The sequence below is a fragment of the Ylistrum balloti genome, unplaced genomic scaffold (genome assembly GCF_031769215.1).
Source record: "Ylistrum balloti isolate Yb309-2 unplaced genomic scaffold, AGI_CSIRO_Ybal_v1 Utg369870, whole genome shotgun sequence".
In the NCBI taxonomy this organism is placed as follows: Eukaryota; Metazoa; Mollusca; class Bivalvia; order Pectinida; family Pectinidae; genus Ylistrum; species Ylistrum balloti.
Window position 1 is genome coordinate 81,934 of NW_026782013.1, and position 26,167 is coordinate 108,100.

General features: G+C 35.8%; 1 protein-coding gene across 3 annotated transcripts; it reads right to left on the reverse strand.

The window, feature by feature from the left end:
• Nucleotides 1-26,167, reverse strand: LOC132545984 (uncharacterized aarF domain-containing protein kinase 5-like). 3 transcript variants are annotated; one of them, XM_060209672.1, is made up of 14 exons: nucleotides 26,014-26,167; nucleotides 25,199-25,394; nucleotides 24,424-24,818; nucleotides 23,572-23,836; nucleotides 22,046-22,186; nucleotides 21,383-21,496; nucleotides 20,679-20,810; nucleotides 16,975-17,058; nucleotides 16,144-16,225; nucleotides 10,129-10,299; nucleotides 4,263-4,440; nucleotides 3,182-3,256; nucleotides 2,503-2,721; nucleotides 1-812 (listed from the first exon to the last, which is right to left on the reverse strand). In XM_060209672.1, the coding sequence occupies exons 3-14, from the start codon at nucleotides 24,759-24,761 to the stop codon at nucleotides 785-787; spliced, it is 1,827 nt and encodes a 608-aa protein (XP_060065655.1). In that variant the 5' UTR covers nucleotides 24,762-24,818; nucleotides 25,199-25,394; nucleotides 26,014-26,167; the 3' UTR covers nucleotides 1-784. The 3 variants fall into 3 exon arrangements, with proteins under 3 accessions (XP_060065655.1, XP_060065653.1, XP_060065654.1); XM_060209670.1 differs by lacking the exon at nucleotides 4,263-4,440 and adding an exon at nucleotides 8,896-9,103; XM_060209671.1 differs by lacking the exons at nucleotides 4,263-4,440; nucleotides 25,199-25,394 and adding an exon at nucleotides 8,896-9,103.

Consider the following 26,167-nt stretch of genomic DNA (forward strand, 5'->3'; position numbering starts at 1 on the left):
CATGTATAACTTAATTTATTGTATAAACTTTATATTGTTTTATTTATCTGATAATCATTTTATCAGATATACCAGGTATGTACTGGTTTTCTTTAGAACAGGTCACTCAATAAATATCATCTCTGTGCACATTACATACTTGTAATAGACACAACAAATCATTAGGTGAACTGTCAGACTTTTCACCTCTTCACCTATAAAATAAATCCTCTATCAATAATTTGGATAAAAACAGACAAAATGCTAAGAACACATTGATTAATTTTCTGCCACTTGAAAAACACAATTAGTGAGAAAATAATGAGTACATAAATAGAATCTAAAATTACTACAGGGAACAAATCAGAATTTGACTTTGTATCAACTGTTAAGAAAACAGCAAATTAAAACATGTAGTGAAAATTACTTTTGATTCAATATGTGAAGTGAAGAATACAATTCATTGTCTGAATAGGATAATACATTTTGAAATGGATCTTTGGGTCACCTACAAATGGTTCTCATCGCTGACACAATCTGTGGTCTGTTTGGTGTAGCTATAAATGGTTCTCATCGCTGACACAATCTCTGTTTGTGCCTGTGTTCACTTTCCATCACAGAGTACCTCTCTAATCTGTGTGACACACTGAAGGACATCTCTGATCAAGAAGGCTGTCACTTGTCTAATCCAGCACACATAAAATCCAATCATGGGTGACATCTTTCTACCCACAGAGTTCAAATAACATGAACTATTAATGCCCATGTATATATATTTTGCTTGACGTTTATAGGTCAAAGGTTGTCACGTGTACACATCACTGTTGAATGTTCTGTAACAGAACACAACATTAGCATTATTAAGTTGACAATGAAGATTGACTAAAAATCCCTTATCCAATGCTGTTATAATAAGGTTTGGTATCACATGACTAATTGTCACATGACTTGCTGTCACATGACTAGAGTCAAACTATTAATGCAGATCTATTTACCTCTTGACATTGATGTTAATGAAAATGAAGAAAGACAACTCCAGTTAAACAAGCAGTGTACAGGGCTTGACAGTGATCTGACTTAACTACAAGAGATCCCAGAGGGATCTTGGCAGAAATAGCGATGATAATCATTACCTGCCAAATCCAAAATGGCCACTTGGAAGCCATTTTGTTTCTTTTGATAAGTCCCAAAATGAAATGGGCACAAGGAAAGACTAAATTGAACATACATATGAAATTTGAAAGATTTCCATAAACTACTTCTTAAGAAATAGTGATAACAAACTTTTTAAAGTCAAAATCCGAGACAGCCACTTGTGGGCCACTTTGTTTTTTCTGATCAGTACCAAAACCAAACTGGAACAACTAGGGATCAAGGGAAACATACACATGAAATCTGAGAAAGATCTATGTTGTAGAAACAGTGATAACAAACTTTCAAAATTAAAATCTAAAGGCTATTTTTCCTATCAGACCCAAAATCTAATGGGCACAACTAGAGACCACAGGGAATACATATGAAATTTAAGAGAGATCCATCCAGTTCTTTTCAAGAAATAGTGATAACAAAGTTTCAAAGTCAAAATCCAAGATGGCAGCGTTTCTGCCATTTTATTATTCTGATCAGACCCAAAATCAAATGGGCACAAGGGGAACCTACATTGAAAATTTGAGAAAGATCCATCCAGTACTTCTCAAGAATCAGCAATAACAAACTAGAAAAGTCCAAATCCAAGACAGCTACCTTTCAGCCATTTTGTTTTTCTGATCAGTTCCAAAATTAATTGGGCACAACAAGGGACCAAGGGGAATCTACATATAAAATTCATGAAAGATCCATCAAGTGCTTCTCAAGAAAAAGTGATAACAAACTTCGTTGCAAAAAATTAAAGATGGCGACCTATCGGCCATTCTGTTTTTCTGTTCAGTCCCAAAATGAAACGGATTTATTAAATACTTCTCAAGAAATAGCGATATCAAAAATTGTTTACAAATGCACAGACGGACGGATGGATCAGGGACACAAGGCAATTTGAATTGCGATAACAAAGAAATAACAATAACAAACAGATAAGGCTTGAGAGTGATCTGACTTAACTATAAAAGTACAAGAGTTTACTGCAGTAGTAATAATAGGAACATTTACAACACCATCCAAACTAATTTTATGTTAGGTTATTGTTAATAAGTTTGCATTATATTGCTCAACTAAATCAGTACTAAGTACTTTAAATCAGAGCGTGTCGTGCTCCCTCCACCAACTGCTCATGAAGGTAGACCAAATATGGTTTCAATAGGATTACAAAGAAAACATCAAAAGATGTTATTTGTTTGTTGGGGGTGACAGAAGATAAATATCAAAATTTTGAGATGTCCAAAGATGCTTGTGGCAAAAGATGATTAAAATGTTAAAAAATGTAAAAAAAAGTTTAAGCACAGCGCACCTGATGACCATCAGAACACACCCTAACTCGTCAGTTCTGGTGATCTAAAAAAGCCAGAACAACAGTGTTAGTCTACTCACCTATTCTTTTCCTGTGTTTCCTTAACAACTTTCTTAATTTTTTCCAAATCAGGCATGCGGCCAAAGTACGCCATGATCCGTATGTAGAGAACTCCTGCCCACATCTTCATCTTCTCCAGCTGTATGTTGTAATCATAAATAAAACGCTCCCACCAGGCTCGTACCCGCCCAGACAGTGACATGTGGAACTCTCCTGTTTTCTGACAGCCTGTTATAGCACTGTAACACACATGATACCAAACATTAGCACAATAAGATGGTGACTTTATGAGATAATACATTTTCCATAATTCTAGTCCTGGATGATTACTCCAATCAATTCATCAGAACTGCCTTGACCATGTTACAGAATGAGGTGATTCACTTTCACTGATTTTGACCAAGCTGACTGACAAAGCACTGACTGACATTGTTTGATTTCAACAGGGGCCAACTCCACCAAGTATATCATTGTCCAAATTCCACTGACTATTTCCGACCTTGGTTTTATGTGATTGATTTTATTCAATGACCTTTATCCAAGTTGACAGACATGGTGCTGATGTTAAATATTTTTAGCTAAGTTTAACAAACTTGACTAATGTTGAATTAAGTACATTGATTAATATTGAATGATGCTGACTGACATTAAACAACCTTGAACAATGTTGAATGAATGACCTTGATCTAAGGTACAAACCTCCTAGCCATGATTCCATATCTGTCTACCACATGTCCGTGTTCTCTACAGATAGCTCGAATAGTATTCATATTCCTGAAACACAAGACAATCACTAAACAACACAAAAAATATCAATACATTCCATAATGATAAACAATAATAAACATGTAATAATTATCGATATCAACTTTTCCTCTTTTTTTCATCCTTTTTTTTAACCTTTTTTGTTAATCTGTTATATAAAAATATGCAAATTAATTTGAACTTTTAAATTGTATAACTAGATGTACAACAGTTACAAATTCTATCTTTTAACAGAATTTCCCAAAATATCTCCCAGACTTAACAAATCTGCTGGCAAACATGACTTTGTAACTTGACCTCTGACATTGAAACTTAGCCTTGAACTTTGTAACTTAGTCTCAAACTTTGTAACTTGACCTCTGACTGCAATTTGTGTTCACTACTTGTATTAGCAGGACATGCTAGAAATATTGGTTTTACATAAAAACAGTACAGTGAAGTTTCCATGAAAATAAGGAAAATTGTATCCCAGAGAAAAAATTGAATTCCTAAATGACTTAATTCTGTGACCTTGACATTTAAATCAGTGTCATGATAATGGTCTCTCACACACACACAGTAGCAGTTGAAAATGACAACAATTTTTTACATTCCAAAAACAGAGCTTTTGACCTTTATTGTGACCTTGACCTTCAGCTTCCTACACATTCACAAATACTCCACAGAACATCTGGTGATTTGCTAGATAATTTTCTTCACGCTAGTAAAGTTAATTGAATAGAAGTTCTTATAACACAACGAGTAGAAGATTTGAAGGACTTAAATCTTTTATTGGTGATGTTAAAAGAACTTAATTCTATCTAGTGATACAATGTTTTCCCACATGTAACTTTCACTTTTCATCATTTTATTTCATTTTGTACTAACAACCAAATTGAAACATCATATGGAGCAGCATTTCCCCGGAGAATTTAATCAAGAATACAAGACGGTAGTGTACAGGCAGAGTATATAGCAGGAAAGTAGGAAGTGTTTTCTGACAGACCCTAACAGGTCACGCCCCCTGGCAACCAACCTGACAAGCAGCAGCATTGTCCGTGGCATATCTTTCAGGACAGCCATTATTTTGTCAAAGTGCTTTTGTGCCATGATTCTCATATGTTCTAGATCTTTATCAGTCATTCGGTTGGGGAGATGGAAACTGCGACGTAACACTGGCCTTTGTAGGAGAATTTCTCCAAATATCACATGATCTGATGAAATACAAGTCAACAGAGAATATCACATGATCTGATGAAATACAACAACATCTCATCAAGGACGAGACTCTCAAGTGTGATTCTGCTGTGTTGTCAACACAATCTATAACAAATCCTGTAAGCCAAGCAATTAGCTTTAAAATGAAAAGAAAATGAAACAGAAAAAAAAGGGAGACAAATTGAAACATTTACATCTCAAAGAAGGAATAAAAGCTGACATATGGTGATAAAACTTTCAGCAAAACTTGACACTAACTACCATGGTTATCATAGTGTTTAAAGACCTGTGTCTATACTGGTAACACCACTAACTACCATGGTTATCATAGTGTTTAAAGACCTGTGTCTATACTGGTAACACCACTAACTACCATGGTTATCAGTGTTTAAAGACCTGTGTCTATACTGGTAACACCACTAACTACCATGGTTATCAGTGTTTAAAGACCTGTGTCTATACTGGTAACACCACTAACTACCATGGTTATCAGTGTTTAAAGACCTGTGTCTATACTGGTAACACCACTAACTACCATGGTTATCATAGTGTTTAAAGACCTGTGTCTATACTGGTAACACCACTAACTACCATGGTTATCAGTGTTTAAAGACCTGTGTCTATACTGGTAACACCACTAACTACCATGGTTATCAGTGTTTAAAGACCTGTGTCTATACTGGTAACACCACTAACTACCATGGTTATCATAGTGTTTAAAGACCTGTGTCTATACTGGTAACACCACTAACTACCATGGTTATCAGTGTTTAAAGACCTGTGTCTATACTGGTAACACCACTAACTACCATGGTTATCAGTGTTTAAAGACCTGTGTCTATACTGGTAACACCACTAACTACCATGGTTATCAGTGTTTAAAGACCTGTGTCTATACTGGTAACACCACTAACTACCATGGTTATCAGTGTTTAAAGACCTGTGTCTATACTGGTAACACCACTAACTACCATGGTTATCATAGTGTTTAAAGACCTGTGTCTATACTGGTAACACCACTAACTACCATGGTTATCAGTGTTTAAAGACCTGTGTCTATACTGGTAACACCACTAACTACCATGGTTATCAGTGTTTAAAGACCTGTGTCTATACTGGTAACACCACTAACTACCATGGTTATCAGTGTTTAAAGACCTGTGTCTATACTGGTAACATCACTAACTACCATGGTTATAGTGTTTAAAGACCTCTGTCTATACTGGTAACACCACTAACTACCGTGATTATCATAGTGTTTAAAGACCTGTGTCTATACTGGTAACACCACCAACTACCATGGTTATCAGTGTTTAAAGACCTGTGTCTATACTGGTAACACCACTAACTACCATGGTTATCAGTGTTTAAAGACCTGTGTCTATACTGGTAACACCACTAACTACCATGGTTATCAGTGTTTAAAGACCTGTGTCTATACTGGTAACACCACTAACTACCATGGTTATCATAGTGTTTAAAGACCTGTGTCTATACTGGTAACACCACTAACTACCATGGTTATCAGTGTTTAAAGACCTGTGTCTATACTGGTAACACCACTAACTACCATGGTTATCAGTGTTTAAAGACCTGTGTCTATACTGGTAACACCACTAACTACCATGGTTATCATAGTGTTTAAAGACCTGTGTCTATACTGGTAACACCACTAACTACCATGGTTATCAGTGTTTAAAGACCTGTGTCTATACTGGTAACACCACTAACTACCATGGTTATCATAGTGTTTAAAGACCTGTGTCTATACTGGTAACACCACTAACTACCATGGTTATCAGTGTTTAAAGACCTGTGTCTATACTGGTAACACCACTAACTACCATGGTTATCATAGTGTTTAAAGACCTGTGTCTATACTGGTAACACCACTAACTACCATGGTTATCAGTGTTTAAAGACCTGTGTCTATACTGGTAACACCACTAACTACCATGGTTATCATAGTGTTTAAAGACCTGTGTCTATACTGGTAACACCACTAACTACCATGGTTATCAGTGTTTAAAGACCTGTGTCTATACTGGTAACACCACTAACTACCATGGTTATCATAGTGTTTAAAGACCTGTGTCTATACTGGTAACACCACTAACTACCATGGTTATCATAGTGTTTAAAGACCTGTGTCTATACTGGTAACACCATACAATACTTATAGTAAGAAATGGACCAGAATTCATCCTTTAAACTCCCACTCCTTCTGAGTTCTTTTTAAATCAATGGTTTTATTTTTGTTATCAATCACTGACTGATTAAAACTTGTAGAATCAGTGATTTTCGTGGGGCTCAAATCTTGTGAAAAAACTTATGTTTCATTCTGTTTAGATCTTTGAAATTTCAGAAAGATCCAACTTTTTAAACACTGACCAACCTTATTTTCTCAGCTAGTAGACAGGTTTAAAAAAAAAAAAAACAATGACGATTAATTACTTTGCCAACAGGCAGTTTGTTTTTTTTTAACTGATGACCATTAATTCCTCTGCCAATAGATAGGTTTTTTTCATAAAACTGATCACTGTTAAGTTATATGACACCAACTTCCATCAAATATTTTATCTTAAATAGGGACCGAATTAGATCATTAATATGTATCAGCACAGAGTGAGAATTTGAGAAAATTAGGAGAAATCAGCATATAAGCAACAACAAGAGATTTTTGCTCGAGAACAAAACTTCATATACAATGCTACTGCTTGGTTTGTCAGAGACCAGGATCTTACTAAAAGTAACAACCTTAGATATGTTGTTAAAGCATTACTCAAAACAAAATTCAGTAATTCCATATAAGCTTGAGGCTCAGTAGTACCCTTGACTACATCTGTAGGACTACCAACAATACTGTCTCAAGGTCTTGTAATAAGCCCTCACCCTGATTTTTGAGTCAGAGGTAACATATTGATAACCTTGGCTTACTGTAATAAGCCCTTGGCCTGACTTTGAATTAGAGTTAGTATGTTGGTACTCTGGGCTTACTGTAATAAGCCCAGTCCCTGACTTTGAGTTAGAGGTAGTATGTTGGTAATCTGGGCTTACTGTAATAATAAGCCCAGTCCCTGACTTTGAGTTAGAGGTAGTATGTTGGTACTCTGGGCTTACTGTAATAAGCCCTCAGCCTGACTTTGAGTTTGAGGTAGTATGCTGGTACTCTGGGCTAACTGTAATAAGCCCACTGCCTGACTTTGAGTTAGAGGTAGTATGTTGGTACTCTGGGCTTACTGTAATAAGCCCACTGCCTGACTTTGAGTTAGAGGTAGTATATTGGTACTCTGGGCTTACTGTAATAAGCCCACTGCCTGACTTTGAGTTAGAGGTAGTATGTTGGTACTCTGGGCTTACTGTAATAAGCCCACTGCCTGACTTTGAGTTAGAGGTAGTATGTTGGTACTCTGGGCTTACTGTAATAAGCCCACTGCCTGACTTTGAGTTAGAGGTAGTATGCTGGTACTCTAGGCTTACTGTAATAAGCCCACTGCCTGACTTTGAGTTAGAGGTAGTATGCTGGTACTCTAGGCTTACTGTAATAAGCCCAGTCCATGACTTTGAGTTAGAGGTAGTATGCTGGTACTCTAGGCTTACTGTAATAAGCCCACTGCCTGACTTTGAGTTAGAGGTAGTATGCTGGTACTCTAGGCTTACTGTAATAAGCCCACTGCCTGACTTTGAGTTAGAGGTAGTATGCTGGTACTCTGGGCTTACTGTAATAAGCCCACTGCCTGACTTTGAGTTAGAGGTAGTATGCTGGTACTCTGGGCTTACTGTAATAAGCCCACTGCCTGACTTTGAGTTAGAGGTAGTATGCTGGTACTCTAGGCTTACTGTAATAAGCCCAGTCCATGACTTTGAGTTAGAGGTAGTAACTTATACTGAGACTTATAATTCTAATCTGGTTTATACTCTTTCCAATAAAACATAAATAAATAATGCTCCAGAATGTGATTTTCCCATAAAACAATAGTACACTTTACCCACTCCCCTGGGGGAAATGCAAGACCCTCAGGTCATGAAATTTACAATTCTAGTAAAGCATCAAAAGGCCTTTCTATCCATAAAGAGTACTTGATCCTATCATATCTAGGATTGAGAAGAAGTTTCAATCAATTTGCTACTATTTCCCAGTTGTCCCTAGTTGGCAGACACACTGGTATTTAATTTCTAACATATCTATGAGTTGGAGTTCTTGTTTATATGCATTACAGATATATTTATTATCATCCACTTTGAAATGTTCACTTGGTATTTTATTTCATACTATTTTCATTGACTGCAAATATAGCATTAAATCCCCCACCAATATTTCCAACTACACAATGATTTGTTTTTCCATAAACATCAGAAAAACAATTTGTCAGTTGTTTCTGCTTAAATGAGCGAAGTTTTTCATAATCAGAATGAATTCTACATAATCTCATATTACTCGAGAAAGGTACCTGAAAATGAAATACAAGCACATAGGCATGTCTTTGAAGGTTTCTCGAAATCTTTCCCACATCTTTTCATAGTCCTCCTTCCACTCGACCTGGATGTCCTTCGGCAGCTTGTAAAACTCTCGTTTTGATGTTATATGATGACGAAAGAAAGAATGATTCCTGAACTTAATAGGACCCTGTTTTACCATCATAGAAAAAATCCGGTAATCTGGAAAACAACGCTCAGAACTGATAAAGTCTCACAGCCTGACATCTCACTTCAATAAAAAGTTCTGGAAGTTCATCATCAGGCTTTGTCAAAAGCTGAACTTCAAAAATAAATACATGAGTAGATTTACACAATATTTTAAATGAAAGACAGTGCAATATAAACAGGTTGTAAAATATAAAATAAGACATGCCTTTAATTCAGAAAGACAGCACTTCAATTTCTTTTGATGAGATTTACATGCACTGATTCCATAAACAATTAAAAAAATACATGGTGGAAAAAAAACTTGAAACAATGCTTAAATTTTTGGAGTATAGAGGTGATAATTCAATTTCAGCATGAGAAAATGATTCTCTAAAGACCTCTGAAAATCACCTACGTCGAATCACTTGTGACTATACACATAATCATCCATTAGCCACAGACATCAATTTTAACTCTTTATCTGAAAAGAAATTAATTTTTGGCTGACCTGTCTATCATCAATCTTGTGTAAAATTATTTCTTGATAATAAAACAGTATGAATGGTGTTGACAATACAAAGATTTCTAAATATTACTTAAGGGTGTATTCTACCTTACACATTATGCAATGTATGCTTCTATCCACAGTTATCTCCCTTTAAAATGGGTTATGTTATTCCTCGCTACTTTCATAATTTCCTTTTTTTTTCAACTTTTCTGTTGTGTAATCAATTGTTAAGAAAAATGTACATAAGTTCTGAATCTTTCTTAAGTCTAGATAATTTTTGAATTTCCATCAGAATGTTATTTAACTCCAGTGTATCTTTGGAAAGTCCAATTATCTAATTTATTTCAAATAAACATTTGAATTTTTTTCTGATTTACATTTATCTTAGTGTGAAACTGTTTTGTGTCGGCAAGTTACATCAGGACAGCATATGTCCTTAATTACTGAATTCATTTTTACAGTTAATTAATTTCAATAAATGATATTTGAGTTAGTTCCCTTTAAAAATGATTATTTCACCATCTGATATAAGAAAGCTGAACACACATACCTTCAACCCCGAGTTCAAGTGAATATTTCTTCATGTTTTCTTCGTTCTGCATAACAATAGCCTTGAACAGGTTACACAGGGATTGTCTATGGGAAGGAGTTAGGATATCATATAGGCCATGGTCCAGAAGGACAAGTTCTGCTTTTTGGTCTTTACCCTTCCGTACAAACACTGTAACACCAATTAGACAAATATATTCTGTGGTTCCAACTTTAATGGTTTCACAAAAAATAATTGTGATTTTCACAAAAGTCATATCATGCAATTCTCTATCAAAAATAGTCATAGAATAAAATCACTGAATACAACATCAATATCACATCAATATCACATCAATATCACATCAATACAACATCAATATCACATCAACATCACATCAATATCACATCAATATCACATCAACATCACATCAATATCACATCAATACAACATCAATATCACATCAATATCACATCAATATCACAACATCAATATCACATCAATACAACATCAATATCACATCAATACAACATCAATATCACATCAATATCACATCAATATCACATCAATATCACATCAATATAACATCAATATCACATCAATATCACATCAATATAACATCAATACAACATCAATATCACATCAATACAACATTAATATCACATCAATACAACATCAATACAACATCAATATCAGATCAATATCACATCAATATCACATCAATATCACATCACATCAATATCACATCAATATCACATCAATATCACATCAATACAACATCAATATCACATCAATATCACATCAATACAACATCAACATCACATCAATATCACATCAATATCACATCAATACAACATCAATATCACATCAATATCACATCAATATCACATCAATACAACATCAATATCACATCAATACAACATCAATATCACATCAATATCACATCAATACAACATCAATATCACATCAATATCACATCAATACAACATCAATATCACATCAATACAACATCAATATCACATCAATATCACATCAATACAACATCAATATCACATCAATACAACATCAATATCACATCAATATCACATCAATATCACATCAATACAACATCAATATCACATCAATATCACATCAATATCACATCAATATCACATCAATACAACATCAATATCACATCAATATCACATCAATATCACATCAATACAACATCAATATCACATCAATATCACATCAATATCACATCAATATCACATCAATACAACATCAATATCACATCAATATCACATCAATATCACATCACATCAATATCACATCAATATCACATCAACATTACATCAACATCACATCAATATCACATCAATATCACATCAATACAACATCAACATCACATCAATATCACATCAATATCACATCAATACAACATCAATATCACATCAATATCACGTCAACATCACATCAATACAACATCAATATCACATCAATACAACATCAATATTACATCAATATCACATCAATACAACATCAATATCACGTCAACATCACATCAATACAACATCAATATCACATCAATACAACATCAATATCACATCAATACAACATCAATATCACATCAACATCACATCAATATCACATCAACATCACATCAATACAACATCAATATCACATCAATACAACATCAATATCACATCAATATCACATCAATATCACATCAACATCACATCAATACAACATCAATATCACATCAATATCACATCAATACAACATCAACATCACATCAATATCACATCAATATCACATCAATACAACATCAATATCACATCAATATCACATCAATATCACATCAATACAACATCAATATCACATCAATACAACATCAATATCACATCAATATCACATCAATATCACATCAATATCACATCAATACAACAACAATATCACATCAATATCACATCAATACAACATCAATATCACATCAATACAACATCAATATCACATCAATATCACACCAATATCACATCAATATCACATCAACATCACATCAATACAACATCAATATCACATCAATACAACATCAATATCACATCAATATCACATCAATATCACATCAATATCACATCAACATCACATCAATACAACATCAATATCACATCAATATCACATCAATATCACATCAACATCACATCAATACAACATCAATATCACATCAATACAACATCAATATCACATCAATATCACATCAATATCACATCAACATCACATCAATACAACATCAATATCACATCAAATCAATATCACATCAATACTACATCAAAATCACATCAATATCACATCAATATCACATCAACATCACATCAATACAACATCAATATAACAGCAATATCACATATTTGACGTGAAATATTGAGAAATATCTCCTATGAAAAGAGAGAGCACAAATTATCTTATAAAACTGACAAATCATAGATCCTGTTACAAAAAACACAAAACCAGAAACCTGAAAGTTTACTAGTAAGACAACATTCTATCCATGTTAAGCTTGTTAATGATTTAGCCAGTGTATGTCAGAAACACAACATTCTATCCATGTTAAGCTTGTTAATGATTTAGCCAGTGTATGTCAGAAACACAACATTCTATCCATGTTAAGCTTGTTAATGATTTAGCCAGTGTATGTCAGAAACACAACATTCTATCCATGTTAAGCTTGTTAATGATTTAGCCAGTGTATGTCAGAAACACAACATTCTATCCATGTTAAGCTTGTTAATGATTTAGCCAGTGTATGTCAGAAACACAACATTCTATCCATGTTAAGCTTGTTAATGATTTAGCCAGTGTATGTCAGAAACACAACATTCTATCCATGTTAAGCTTGTTAATGATTTAGCCAGTGAATGTCAGAAACACAACATTCTATCCATGTTAAGCTTGTTAATGATTTAGCCAGTGTATGTCAGAAACACAACATTCTATCCATGTTAAGCTTGTTAATGATTTAGCCAGTGTATGTCAGAAACACAACATTCTATCCATGTTAAGCTTGTTAATGATTTAGCCAGTGTATGTCAGAAACACAACATTCTATCCATGTTAAGCTTGTTAATGATTTAGCCAGTGTATGTCAGAAACACAACATTCTATCCATGTTAAGCTTGTTAATGATTTAGCCAGTGTATGTCAGAAACACAACATTCTATCCATGTTAAGCTTGTTAATGATTTAGCCAGTGTATGTCAGAAACACAACATTCTATCCATGTTAAGCTTGTTAATGATTTAGCCAGTGTATGTCAGAAACACAACATTCTATCCATGTTAAGCTTGTTAATGATTTAGCCAGTGTATGTCAGAAACACAACATTCTATCCATGTTAAGCTTGTTAATGATTTAGCCAGTGTATGTCAGAAACACAACATTCTATCCATGTTAAGCTTGTTAATGATTTAGCCACTGTATGTCAGATGTATGGTAAATTTGATACATTAGTGTATGTCAGTAAAGTTCTGAGTAAATTTTGTATCATTATCAGCAGGCTGGTATGCATCATAGTATAATTTCCTGAGTTTAACAATACATGTGGTGAGATGTTACAGTTTCCTAAGTGTAACACTACAAGTGAGGAGGGTGTAACATCATTCCAAAGGTGTAACTACAGGTGAAGAGACCATACAGTACCTGTGTGTAACACTACAGGTGGAGAGACCTTACAGTTTCCTGTGTGTAACACTACAGGTGAAGAGACCATACAGTACCTGTGTGTAACACTACAGGTGAAGAGACCATACAGTACCTGTGTGTAACACTACAGGTGGAGAGACCTTACAGTTTCCTGTGTGTAACACTACAGGTGAAGAGACCATACAGTACCTGTGTGTAACACTACAGGTGGAGAGACCAGACAGTTTCCTGTGTGTAACACTACAGGTGAAGAGACCAGACAGTTTCCTGTGTGTAACACTACAGGTGGAGAGACCATACAGTTTCCTGAGTGTAACACTACAGGTGAAGAGACCATACAGTTTCCTGTGTGTAACACTACAGGTGGAGAGACCTTACAGTTTCCTGTGTGTAACACTACAGGTGAAGAGACCAGACAGTTTCCTGTGTGTAACACTACAGGTGAAGCGACCATACAGTTTCCTGTGTGTAACACTACAGTTAAAGAGACCATACAGTTTCCTGTGTGTAACACTACAGGTGGAGAGACCTTGCAGTTTCCTGTATGTAACACTACAGGTGGAGAGACCTTACAGTTTCCTGTGTGTAACACTACAGGTGAAGAGACCATACAGTTTCCTGTGTGTAACACTACAGGTGAAGCGACCATACAGTTTCCTGTGTGTAACACTACAGGTGGAGAGACCTTGCAGTTTCCTGTATGTAACACTACAGGTGGAGAGACCTTACAGTTTCCTGTGTGTAACACTACAGGTGAAGAGACCATACAGTTTCCTGTGTGTAACACTACAGGTGAAGCGACCATACAGTTTCCTGTGTGTAACACTACAGGTGAAGAGACCATACAGTTTCCTGTGTGTAACACTACAGGTGAAGAGACCATACAGTTTCCTGTGTGTAACACTACAGGTGGAGAGACCTTACAGTTTCCTGTGTGTAACACTACAGGTGGAGAGACCAGACAGTTTCCTGTGTGTAACACTACAGGTGAAGAGACCAGACAGTTTCCTGTGTGTAACACTACAAGTGAGGAGGGTGTAACATCATTCCAAGGGTGTAACTACAGGAGAAGAGACCATACAGTACCTATGTGTAACACTACAGGTGGAGAGACCTTACAGTTTCCTGTGTGTAACACTACAGGTGAAGAGACCAGGCAGTTTCCTGTGTGTAACACTACAGGTGAAGAGACCATACAGTTTCCTGTGTGTAACACTACAGGTGAAGCGACCATACAGTTTCCTGTGTGTAACACTACAGGTGAAGAGACCAGACAGTTTCCTGTGTGTAACACTACAGGTGAAGAGACCATACAGTTTCCTGTGTGTAACACTACAGGTGAAGTGACCATACAGTTTCCTGTGTGTAACACTACAGGTGAAGAGACCATACAGTTTCCTGTGTGTAACACTACAGGTGGAGAGACCTTACAGTTTCCTGTGTGTAACACTACAGGTGAAGAGACCATACAGTTTCCTGTGTGTAACACTACAGGTGAAGAGACCTTACAGTTTCCTGTGTGTAACACTACAGGTGAAGAGACCAGACAGTTTCCTGTGTGTAACACTACAGGTGGAGAGACCAGACAGTTTCCTGTGTGTAACACTACAGGTGAAGAGACCATACAGTTTCCTGTGTGTAACACTACAGATGAAGAGACCAGACTGTTTCCTGTGTGTAACACTACAAGTGAGGAGGGTGTAACATCATTCCAAGGGTGTAACTACAGGTGAAGAGACCATACAGTACCTATGTGTAACACTACAGGTGGAGAGACCTTACAGTTTCCTGTGTGTAACACTACAGGTGAAGAGACCAGACAGTTTCCTGTGTGTAACACTACAGGTGGAGAGACCTTACAGTTTCCTGTGTGTAACACTACAGGTGAAGAGACCATACAGTTTCCTGTGTGTAACACTACAGGTGGAGAGACCATACAGTTTCCTGTGTGTAACACTACAGGTGGAGAGACCTTACAGTTTCCTGTGTGTAACACTACAGGTGAAGAGACCATACAGTTTCCTGTGTGTAACACTACAGGTGGAGAGACCATACAGTTTCCTGTGTGTAACACTACAGGTGGAGAGACCTTACAGTTTCCTGTATGTAACACTACAGGTGGAGAGACCATACAGTTTCCTGTAACACTACAGGTGGAGAGACCTTACAGTTTCCTGTGTGTAACACTACAGGTGGAGAGACCTTACAGTTTCCTGTATGTAACACTACAGGTGGAGAGACCATACAGTTTCCTGTATGTAACACTACAGGTGGAGAGACCATACAGTTTCCTGTGTGTAACACTACAGGTGAAGAAGGTGTATCATCAATGTTTTCCAGGGGGTACAAGAATCTTACCGTTTCCAGGGTGAGGATCAGCATGAACAAATCCAGTGAGAAATATCTGCTCTGAGAAGCATTTTACCAGTTTCTGATCCACCTGGCCAACATAACAAGGAGGAGATAATTGTTCTTTATTAGTACATCCATTTATTACAGGAGTATTTCTATATCACAATCAGTGGGTAATGTACAAAGGACAATCTAGTGGTACAAAGGACAATCTAGTGGTACAACTTCCTACATATATATAAATTTAGAATAAGATATAACATAGCCAATTAATGGAATCAACAGAATTATCGGCAGTTTCATACTTGCAGCAATCATCAATGTTGTTTGGTGATGAAATTGTAAAGTACAGTAGGTGATTTACGAAAAAAGGCAGAAATCTAATGATAACAAAGTATCACAAACACTAGAAATCCTTCATGGTTCCACCTTCACTTATGTGTAATAAAGAAGATGATGAAGTACATAAATTCCCAGAATACTGAAGCAACAAGAGTGCTGGCAATGATTTTCTAAAAATAGTTACAGTGACCTTGACCTTGAAATATGAATTCCTTGGTGATATTATGGTCCTATATTAATAGTGAAGTCAGTCCAAAATCCTTCAGGAATAATGCCCATTAAGTCACTTTCAAACTTGCTCTTAAGGAATGAAGCCTCCACGGCTTTCACAAGGATGTGGTAACATTGGCTTTCAACCTAAAACCATTAAGTTTGTCGTGACCTTTAATAAATGTGTGGAGTTTGATCAAAATTTCTTAAGGAATGAAGTTGCTCGAGTGGTGGCAAGGATGTTTGCGAAGTTTTGTAAATAATTATTAAAATGACTTTACTTACGTCTTTCAGAGAGAGACCCATATCTTTGATCGCACCAGAGTTGCTGACCTTACAGCCTTCAATGTATTCTGTAGTTAGTACTCTCTGAGAATAGATAACATGTTTTATATAAAGATTACATATTGTAAAATCACATCTTTTTGTGGAGCTATATTTTCATGGATTTTCAAAAAAGACTTTTTCATGGACACTTGATTTTGTGAATTAATACACCCCAATAGGTTTACATATTTTTCTTCTTACACTTTGTGGGCACATAAATTCATGGATAAAAAATCCCTACAAAGTCAATGAAAATAAATACCACGACAATTTTCAAATACATACAAATCCTCAACAAAAACTCTGTGTTGACTTCCATAAATTTCACTTAACAATAAAAGTAATGAAAGAAATTGTAGGGATTGGTCCACAAGGACCCTGCTCACCGTCTGTACAAACTTAGTCAGTACAAGTAGGAAATGATAATAAATAATGGGTGTAGGGATTGGTCCACAAGGACCCTGCCCACCGTCTGTACAAACTTAGTCAGTACAAGTAGGAAATGATAATAAATAATGGGTGTAGGGATTGGTCCACAAGGACCCTGCCCACCGTCTGTACAAACTTAGTCAGTACAAGTAGGAAATGATAATAAATAATAGGTGTAGGGATTGGTCCACAAGGACCCTGCCCACCGTCTGTACAAACTTAGTCAGTACAAGTAGGAAATGATAATAAATAATAGGTGATCCAACACTCCTAATGTAGAACTTTGCGGTAGTATCTTCGGTCGGATCCTAGGGATTCGATAGAGTTCCTTACTAATAAAACATAATCAAAATCAAAAAGGAAACTCAACAACACGAAGACTTTAGTGAAATTGCCGACATGTTTCGACCGCTATGCGGCCGTCATCAGGACAAATTTTTAGTTTTAGCAGTGTGGCCACTGATTTACAAGATGAACTTCCGAGTTCCCTACAAAACCGAGAAATCTCTATACATAGAGTATACGGAATCTTTCAGTCATTTTATATTTGAACAATGTATTGTTGCTACGTCATCTAACTATGACGTCATAAATGTCTGTCTTAACCGCATTTCTTTACCTTAGCTGTCTAGATCAAATAAAATTTGTCCTGATGACGGCCGCATAGCGGTCGAAACATGTCGGCAATTTCACTAACGTCTTCGTGTTGTTGAGTTTCCTTTTTTATTTTGATTTAGTAGGAAATGATAACAAAATTTTAATCAGGTGTGAAAGACAAACATCTGACAAGAGTACCGCAAAGCGGAACAAAACACGCCCGTGAATATCCAAAACAAAGAGGATAATTCCAGAATTACAGTCCTCCACCTGGTGTACTTTGATGGAAGTCAAAGGTCGAATAGAAGAAACAAATTGGTATTCATGTGAGATAAACCATTTACATAGAAAAGCTGATATACAGTATAAGTATACAGGTTAATATACAGTAAGTTTCAGAAAGATTTCTTAAAAACAAGAGGCCCATGGGCCTTAACGGCCATCTGACAAAAAGCAAGCCAAACTCTTAACAACAGTGAGTCTGCCATTACAACAGTGGGCTTTATTCATTTGAATAAATTTGGTAGCCCTTCCTCCCAGCATCCTACAGGCCCAATATCAGCACTCTGAGCCTTTTGGTTACTGAGAAGAAGTCGTTTACAGATTTTAACATATTTGAACCCTGTGGGTCAAGGTCATTCACTTGAGCACATTTGGTAACACTTCCTCCCAGCATCCTACAGGCCCAATATCAGCACTCTAATCATTTTGGTTATTGAGAAGTCATTTGCATATTTTAATATATTTGACCCCTGTGACCTTGAAAGTGGGTCAAGGTCATTCATTTGAACAAACTTTGTAGGGCTCCAAGCCAGCATGCTATGGCCAAGTATTAGCCCCCTAGGCCTTCTAGTATTTGAGAAGAAGTGTTTTGAATGAAAAGTTTACGGATGACGCGCGGCGGACAACGACGGACGAAGCACGATGGCTATAGGTCTTCTCGAACCTTCGGGTCAGATGACCTAATAAAAGAGATCACTAGACTAGATTTATATAGCTAAATCAAAAACTCTTCGAAATAAACTCAAATCAAACTGGCTTTCGGGAGTAAAAAAGAATATACCTAAATGTTAACAAAATGGTAATACAAACTGCAAAGTCCAGTAAAACATGGGCAAAACTGAAACAAAGGCAAGGTCTACATTGTACATGGAGACTCAATGAAAAACTAAAAGGAGAAGAAGAACAGGTGTTCTTGAAGAGTAAGAATAATCTGCTTCATTGGTTACATCCGCTGTGTAGACCTACGTCAATTTGACAGTAAAGTCATCAAATATGGACCAGCATTGTAAAGAGCCTTCTGGTGTATTGTTTGTGGCTGAAGATGTACAAATTGGTTTGGCATGATGCACACCACATGAAAACATAACTTCATGTCATGATGATCAAGTTTCATAAAGATTGGTTGAAAAAAGTAGGAGGAATTTATGAAATGATCCTAAGACGTTTCTGTTTTACAAAGCCTTTGGCAAGGTAAAATGAAAAATTTGACGCGAATTTCATAAATCTCACATCAAATGGAAACAAATCTAAGATCCTTTTCATCACATGATCACATATTCACTCAAATTTATCGTAAAAATATTGAGTGATTGAATACTTTTGGAATGGTTCTGTATATATCATCTAATTAACCCCCATTCAGAAAAATAAAATCATGTTATAAAGATTAAACCTACAAAAATTCATAAACATCGGTTAGAGGAAATATTCAGACAAGATTTTTGTATTTCATATCATGGTGATTAAGCATACAAACTTTCATAAAAATCGGCTGAAAAATGTAGGAGATCTCCGGACAAGATTTCTATAGTGAAATAAACAAAGGGGCATAACTCTTATTCAAATTGTCTAATCAAAACCCTGTTCATGAAAACACAATCTCATATCATGGTGATTAAGCCTACCAAGTTTCATAAAGATCGGCTGAAAAATGTAGGAGGAGATCTCCGGACAAGTAAAAGTTTACGACGGACATCACACACCAGACGGACGGACATCACCATACCATATTACGTCCGTCTTTCGATGGGCGTATAAAAAGTTGTTCACTCAGCATGAACAGTTGAGATGAAATATTGAGTTATGTGTACTGAGTTATGTGTACTGAGACATACCGGCACAAATACATCAAGGTATATAGATTGTAACACAGACAGATATCTGGACAGACAGGTACATAAGCTGTAACACAGACAGATATCTGGACAGACAGGTACATAGACTGTAACACAGACAGACAGATATCTGGACAGACAGGTACATAGACTGTAACACAGACAGACAAATATCTGGACAGACAGGTACATAGACTGTAACACAGACAGATATCTGGACAGACAGGTACATAGACTGTAACACAGACAGACAGATATCTGGACAGACAGGTACATAGACTGTAACACAGACAGATATCTGGACAGACAGGTACATAGACTGTAACACAGACAGACAGATATCTGGACAGACAGGTACATAGACTGTAACACAGACAGATATCTGGACAGACAGGTACATAGACTGTAACACAGACAGACAGATATCTGGACGGACAGGTACATAGACTGTAACACAGACAGACAGATATCTGGACAGACAGGTACATAGACTGTAACACAGACAGACAGATATCTTACTTTGGTAGTCATGTTCCAGTATATCGTAGGTACATAAACATAGTTCAGGTGTTGGAGATCCTTTAAGCATCGCTCTCCATTTTTACCTTCATTGACAAAGTCCAACTCCAACTCCAGAGTTCCTTTTAAATCCTGGAATAAAGTAAATATGTCAGGTAAACTTAAACTTTCACCAGGCTATCTTACAACAAAATGGTAAAAATTAGGAGCCACAGAAAATCTGATTATACTATATCTAACTTCAAACAAATAAAGAGATTGTTTTAGTTTCCAAATATTGGCCTTTGACCTGAATCATAGGAAACATGTGAGTAAATTCCCATTGTTTCAAATAAGAATATGTACCTGTTGCTGCATTGTTACATACTGGGTTCTCTCTGGAGAATGTGAAATTTTGATGGCACTGACGACACATACCCTTCAGCCTGACTACCCCTGTACTTTTTCTAGTGTAATTATATAAAACATTCCCTTGTTTAAAATCAATTCTGAGTTTGAATTATAATTTTTGTTAACTTATCACTGATACTGACTTAATGAAGCAGAAATGACCGAGATCATTTCCCTGTGAGATAATCCAGGGCGGAATATTCCATCACTAAAACATGGAACCTGAATCTGACATGAAAAATAAAGAAGAATTACCTATCTAATATGGTAAAAACTTATTAAAAACTATATAAACTAAATGTCAAGTTTCCTACCTGAAGCGCCCATGCGAACCCAAACTTGGGATGTAGCCAGCCAATCAACTCCAGTATAATCTCACAGGTTTTGATATCACCATAGAAACGGTCCTGGAGGTCAATATACTGGACCTGTACAGACAGGAAGGAGAAAATCTCATATAATTAAACATTTACCAATCACATAGTCTGCCGCCCATTTTTATAATGCCACATGCTAGTTCTCAACATCCTGCATTGTAATGACGTTGGACACAATTTCAAAATTTGACATTACTGCATGACAGACTTATATTTTCATGATGGGCAAAATAGATGTTGCAAAAATCATTTTAAATACAGTCCTTAAATGACAAAAAATGGGGATTGTCTCAAGGGGATTGTCTCAATGGGATCAAAGTGGATGTTTGTGTATTTGGAGGGAATCTGTTTTTAAAATTATTGGATGACAGTATCAGGGGAGAAGATCACGGAAGACGGATGCACTACACAATTGTAAAATATTGCTCAATCAAAACTTATTTCCATAAACAATGTTTCATTTTGAAACTATAATTTTCGAAGCCACATTTGAAAGAATTCATCAATACCTGGTTGCATGAAAACATGACCGTCATAAATTCATCACAATAAATAGATGTGTCAGTTATTTACAGAGAAACAACATGATTTTGTTCCTACCTTGACAGCCACTTTCTCTCCTTTCTTTGTCACAGCTCTGTGAACTTGAGCAAGACTAGCAGCAGCAATGGGTTCTTCCTCAAACTCGGCAAACATCTCTTGTGGAGTCATGCCGAAGTCTTCCTTGAACAGTTGTTCTACCTGATCAAACAACACAAACTTTCCATATCACATATTTTATTTCACATAATATTAGCCTCGGATATTCAAACTTCTGGTAGATCTCAGCAGTGTCTTTAGGGTCTTCAGTTTACTTCAATATTTCATGATTTTCTCATAAATGTATTCATATTGAAAAACAGACAATTTTATGAAATTACAGTTCCACATCAAATGTGAAATTATAAGCGAAATAAAGCTTTTCTTTCAAGTAGGTCAAAGGTCAAAATGTAGGTCAGAGTAACCTACTTTTGATAAATGACACATCCCCAGGTGAAGACATACCCAAAGTATGAAGTTCCAGTAAAGAGTAATGTAGGAGAGATTGAGTCTGAACAATATGGAAGGACAGATGGCACAAAAGAAACCTATAGCACCCCCTCCTTCCCTTTTTTCCTGAATTCTACATTAACAGATTAATGTCCTTGTGAGAAAATGCTAACTGCTTTATTTTTAGAAGAAATAAACTAAATATTCTATAATTCATTAGATCAAAGGAATAGGAATCAATTTTTGTCAAAACCAATTAATACAACAGGACTGTTTGTTTGTGCATAAGGAATGTATTATCATAAACAATATGGTGTCCCACATGAAGTCATAAAAAAAAGAGGATTAAGACAGGAAGTCAGTATAACCAACGAAAGATTTCAAACAGTGAAATAATTACAGCAGGAATGAGGAAACAATCGATGGTCAACATTAAAAAGTTGATAAGTAAGTGTGCATTATGAAGAAGGCTCTAAAATGGAAAATGTGATGTGGAATGACAAATTTTTTTAGATACTGAATGTTATGCTGCTTTTAAATAGAAAATTACAATCATTAACAAATGCATGCTTGCAGTCTTTACCACTGCTGTTAATGCAAATTATTTATATTGTCACAAACAAAGAGGACTGTCTTGTTTTGAATATTACAGTTAGGCAAACAGCCTGAAGTCGCCATGTCATAGTAAGGTAGCATACATCTTTAAGTCGCCATGTCACAGTAAGGTAGCATACATCTTGAAGTCTTCATGTCAAAGTTCCGTAGCATACACCTTTAAGTCTTCATGTCACAGTAAGGTAGCATACACCTTTAAGTCTTCATGTCACAGTAAGGAAGCATACATCTTTAAGTCTTCATGTCACAGTAAGGTAGCATACATCTTTAAGTCTCCATGTCACAGTAAGGTAGCATACACCTTTAAGTCTTTATGTCACAGTAAAGTAAGATACATCTTTATGTCGCCTTGTCACAGTTCGGTAGAATAAATACAAGCATCCTGAAATCTACATGACATATTTACAAGTTAAAGTATTGTTTTCAGAAATTTAGCTTGACCAACACAAATGTTAGTTTCCAGTATATCACTGATGTATTACCTCATGGGGCTGCCTGCTGAGGGCTTTGTCCTGGAGTACAACCAGTGATTCAATGTATTCTCGGGGCAGGATGTGGTTCATAGATACCATGCCCTGTCCTAATTTAACATATAAACCACCGTTCTGAAGACACCCTACCAGCATCCTCTCTGCAGCCCGCTTATGGCAGGGTCGGATGGCATGATCATACTCTTCCGACATCTCGTCTAGATTCCAAAGGCTCCATTTATAGTCAGCAGATATAAGAAGTCCTATCTTTAATGACCTGTGGGGACAAAATATATAGCATTACAGGCAACATCAGACAAATTTTATTTCCGTCTTGGTCATGACTGATAGTGACAAAGACAAATACGAATCGTGGATCGTGAGATCACTTCAGACTACCAAATATCTGGATAGATGTCTGCAAATAAATCCTAATTACTTATTCCAATTATTTTTATGTCTTTTTAATTTTATATCTAACGATCAAAGAATCAGATCCATGTTTTTCCATGAGAATTATTCCAAACATTGAATTTTTTTTTACATTAAAAAGGTGGCAATAATTAATGCTGTAACTTATATGAAATTTCACTATGATTTTTTAAATCTTTATAGAATAACTATATATGGTGATTTGAAAATTTTGAAAAGGGCACTTATCATGTATCATGGACTTAAAAGATATGTTCTTGCAAAAAGCCAAAAAATAGAATGCATTTATGGCAAAAAATATTTTCTTTCCTTTAAATGGTGTAGTAGTAAATGTAATATCAAAACTGTCATTTTTTACTCTTTTTTTCCCCTTTAAATTACTACATGTTAATATATTCAGAATGCATATTATATGTTAAAAACTATTCTCACCGTAAAAATCTGACACAGCCACCTAGTAACACACGAATTTTACGTCTGTTCTGTTCTGTGAGAGAGATGTAGTAAGCACCAAATCCAAGCGATCCTAGACCTAAACTTGCTATAAAATACTTGGTTTTACGATATTTCACTATGGTCTTTGTCTTTGTAGTCACTTCATTTATCGTGCACAAGTTGATCTTGGTTTGTGTGAAATTTCTAACCACTTGACCACATTTAGAGCATTTGAAGGCAATGGTCGGTCGTAGTGAGGAAGCCGTTTTAACTCTATGTAAGGTTGAAGCTGCAATCTGTTCTGTTAGACTGGATGCAAATCTTAATGAATGCATCCTGTCTCAATTTTCAACTTCTGCTTCACTTAAGTTTAGATGAGGAAATAGCATTCCCTGTAACACATGGAAACATGTAATTAATACATAGTTGATACACAGAGTTTGATATTTTCGTCCATCTGTATGATTTTAATTTCAAGTGCAAGCATTCAGGTATTCTTAAAAATCCTATTTTTAAGACAGGTTCAGATTTAAGATCTTCAAAAGCTGCCTTTCCAGATCACTATTTGCAAAGTTGGTTTCATGACTAGATAAAAATTTTGGGAATTTTTTAAACTTAAGCTCCTTCTGGTCTATAAGTACATGCTTAGTCAACGACACATGCTGATTTCAAAAAATATTTTTCCATCTCAAATATAGTTTCAGCTAATTCAGAACAAACTTCTTAAAATAATTCTCCCATTTAGAAGCATGTCACACAATTATAACTGAACCTGGATGGATCTCTGAGGTAATGGCCTATACAGAACCACTACTGAGAGATCTGTGGAAGTCTCTTTCAGCCTTGGAATCTTTATGGTGTTGAGGTGATGGACACAGTGATATTACTGATAGATCTGTGGAAGTCTCTTTCAGTCTTGGAATCTTTATGGTGTTGAGGTGATGGACACAGTAATATTACTGATAGATCTGTGGTGTGAAATAAAAGAAACTTACATCTGATATTTGATGATCTGTATTTATTGATAAAAAATATATTCACAGTAGAGTAAAGCATTGATACTTGAAATTCACCTGCAGCTAACTATCAGTTGCACAGACCAGAAAGGCTCCAGCTAGCAAAACCATTAACAGTCTAAAATTCAAGAGAATTCCACTTTTGGAGTTAACTCAAAAGGCAGCTATGAAATCTTTCCCTCAGTCGTTCACTTTTATTTCTTTCGCATAACATTTTTTATCTAAATTTAAAAGTTACTGTTTTTGCTGGATAGTTGAAAACTGAAAAGTTTTGAAGTCAACCTTCAAGTTATAAATATCATGTAATTTTGTGCAGCTGTTTCATCATTGCATACTGTCACTGAGCACGGCCACAAGATCTTATTCAATAGTAGACAATACTGACAATTAAAGAATCTTAAACGATCAACACCTACAGGCTGCATGTAAAACATATCATGTGTTTTAAGGAGATGTAGGATTGTCAGGGAAGTCTCGTTAGAAAAACTGCCGGCTGGCCGAGACTTAAAAAACTGTTAATGGACCAGTACAGTTAGAAACTAGACAAAAAGCTTGGCGTTACACAACTTACCCAATAGGTAGCAATGAATCAAATTGAAAAGACGATTCACTTCTGAGCAACCATGATCGTTGAAAAAGACTGATGCACTGAAATCAGGCCATTTTTCCTGTTTTTAATGCAAGTTGTCGTCCGCTGCCCGACAATTGCGGTCGCCTATCTTCTG

Coding starts and splice junctions, on each gene's coding strand:
- LOC132545984 (XM_060209671.1), bottom strand. CDS start 24,761: ATGCATTCATTAAGATTTGCATCCAGTCTAACAGAACAGATTGCAGCT. Junction 20,811..21,382: donor GGTTCGCATGGGCGCTTCAG/GTAGGAAACTTG, acceptor ACTTTATTCCAG/GATTTAAAAGGAACTCTGGA. Junction 2,722..3,181: donor TATGGAATCATGGCTAGGAG/GTTTGTACCTTA, acceptor TGTGTGTTACAG/TGCTATAACAGGCTGTCAGA.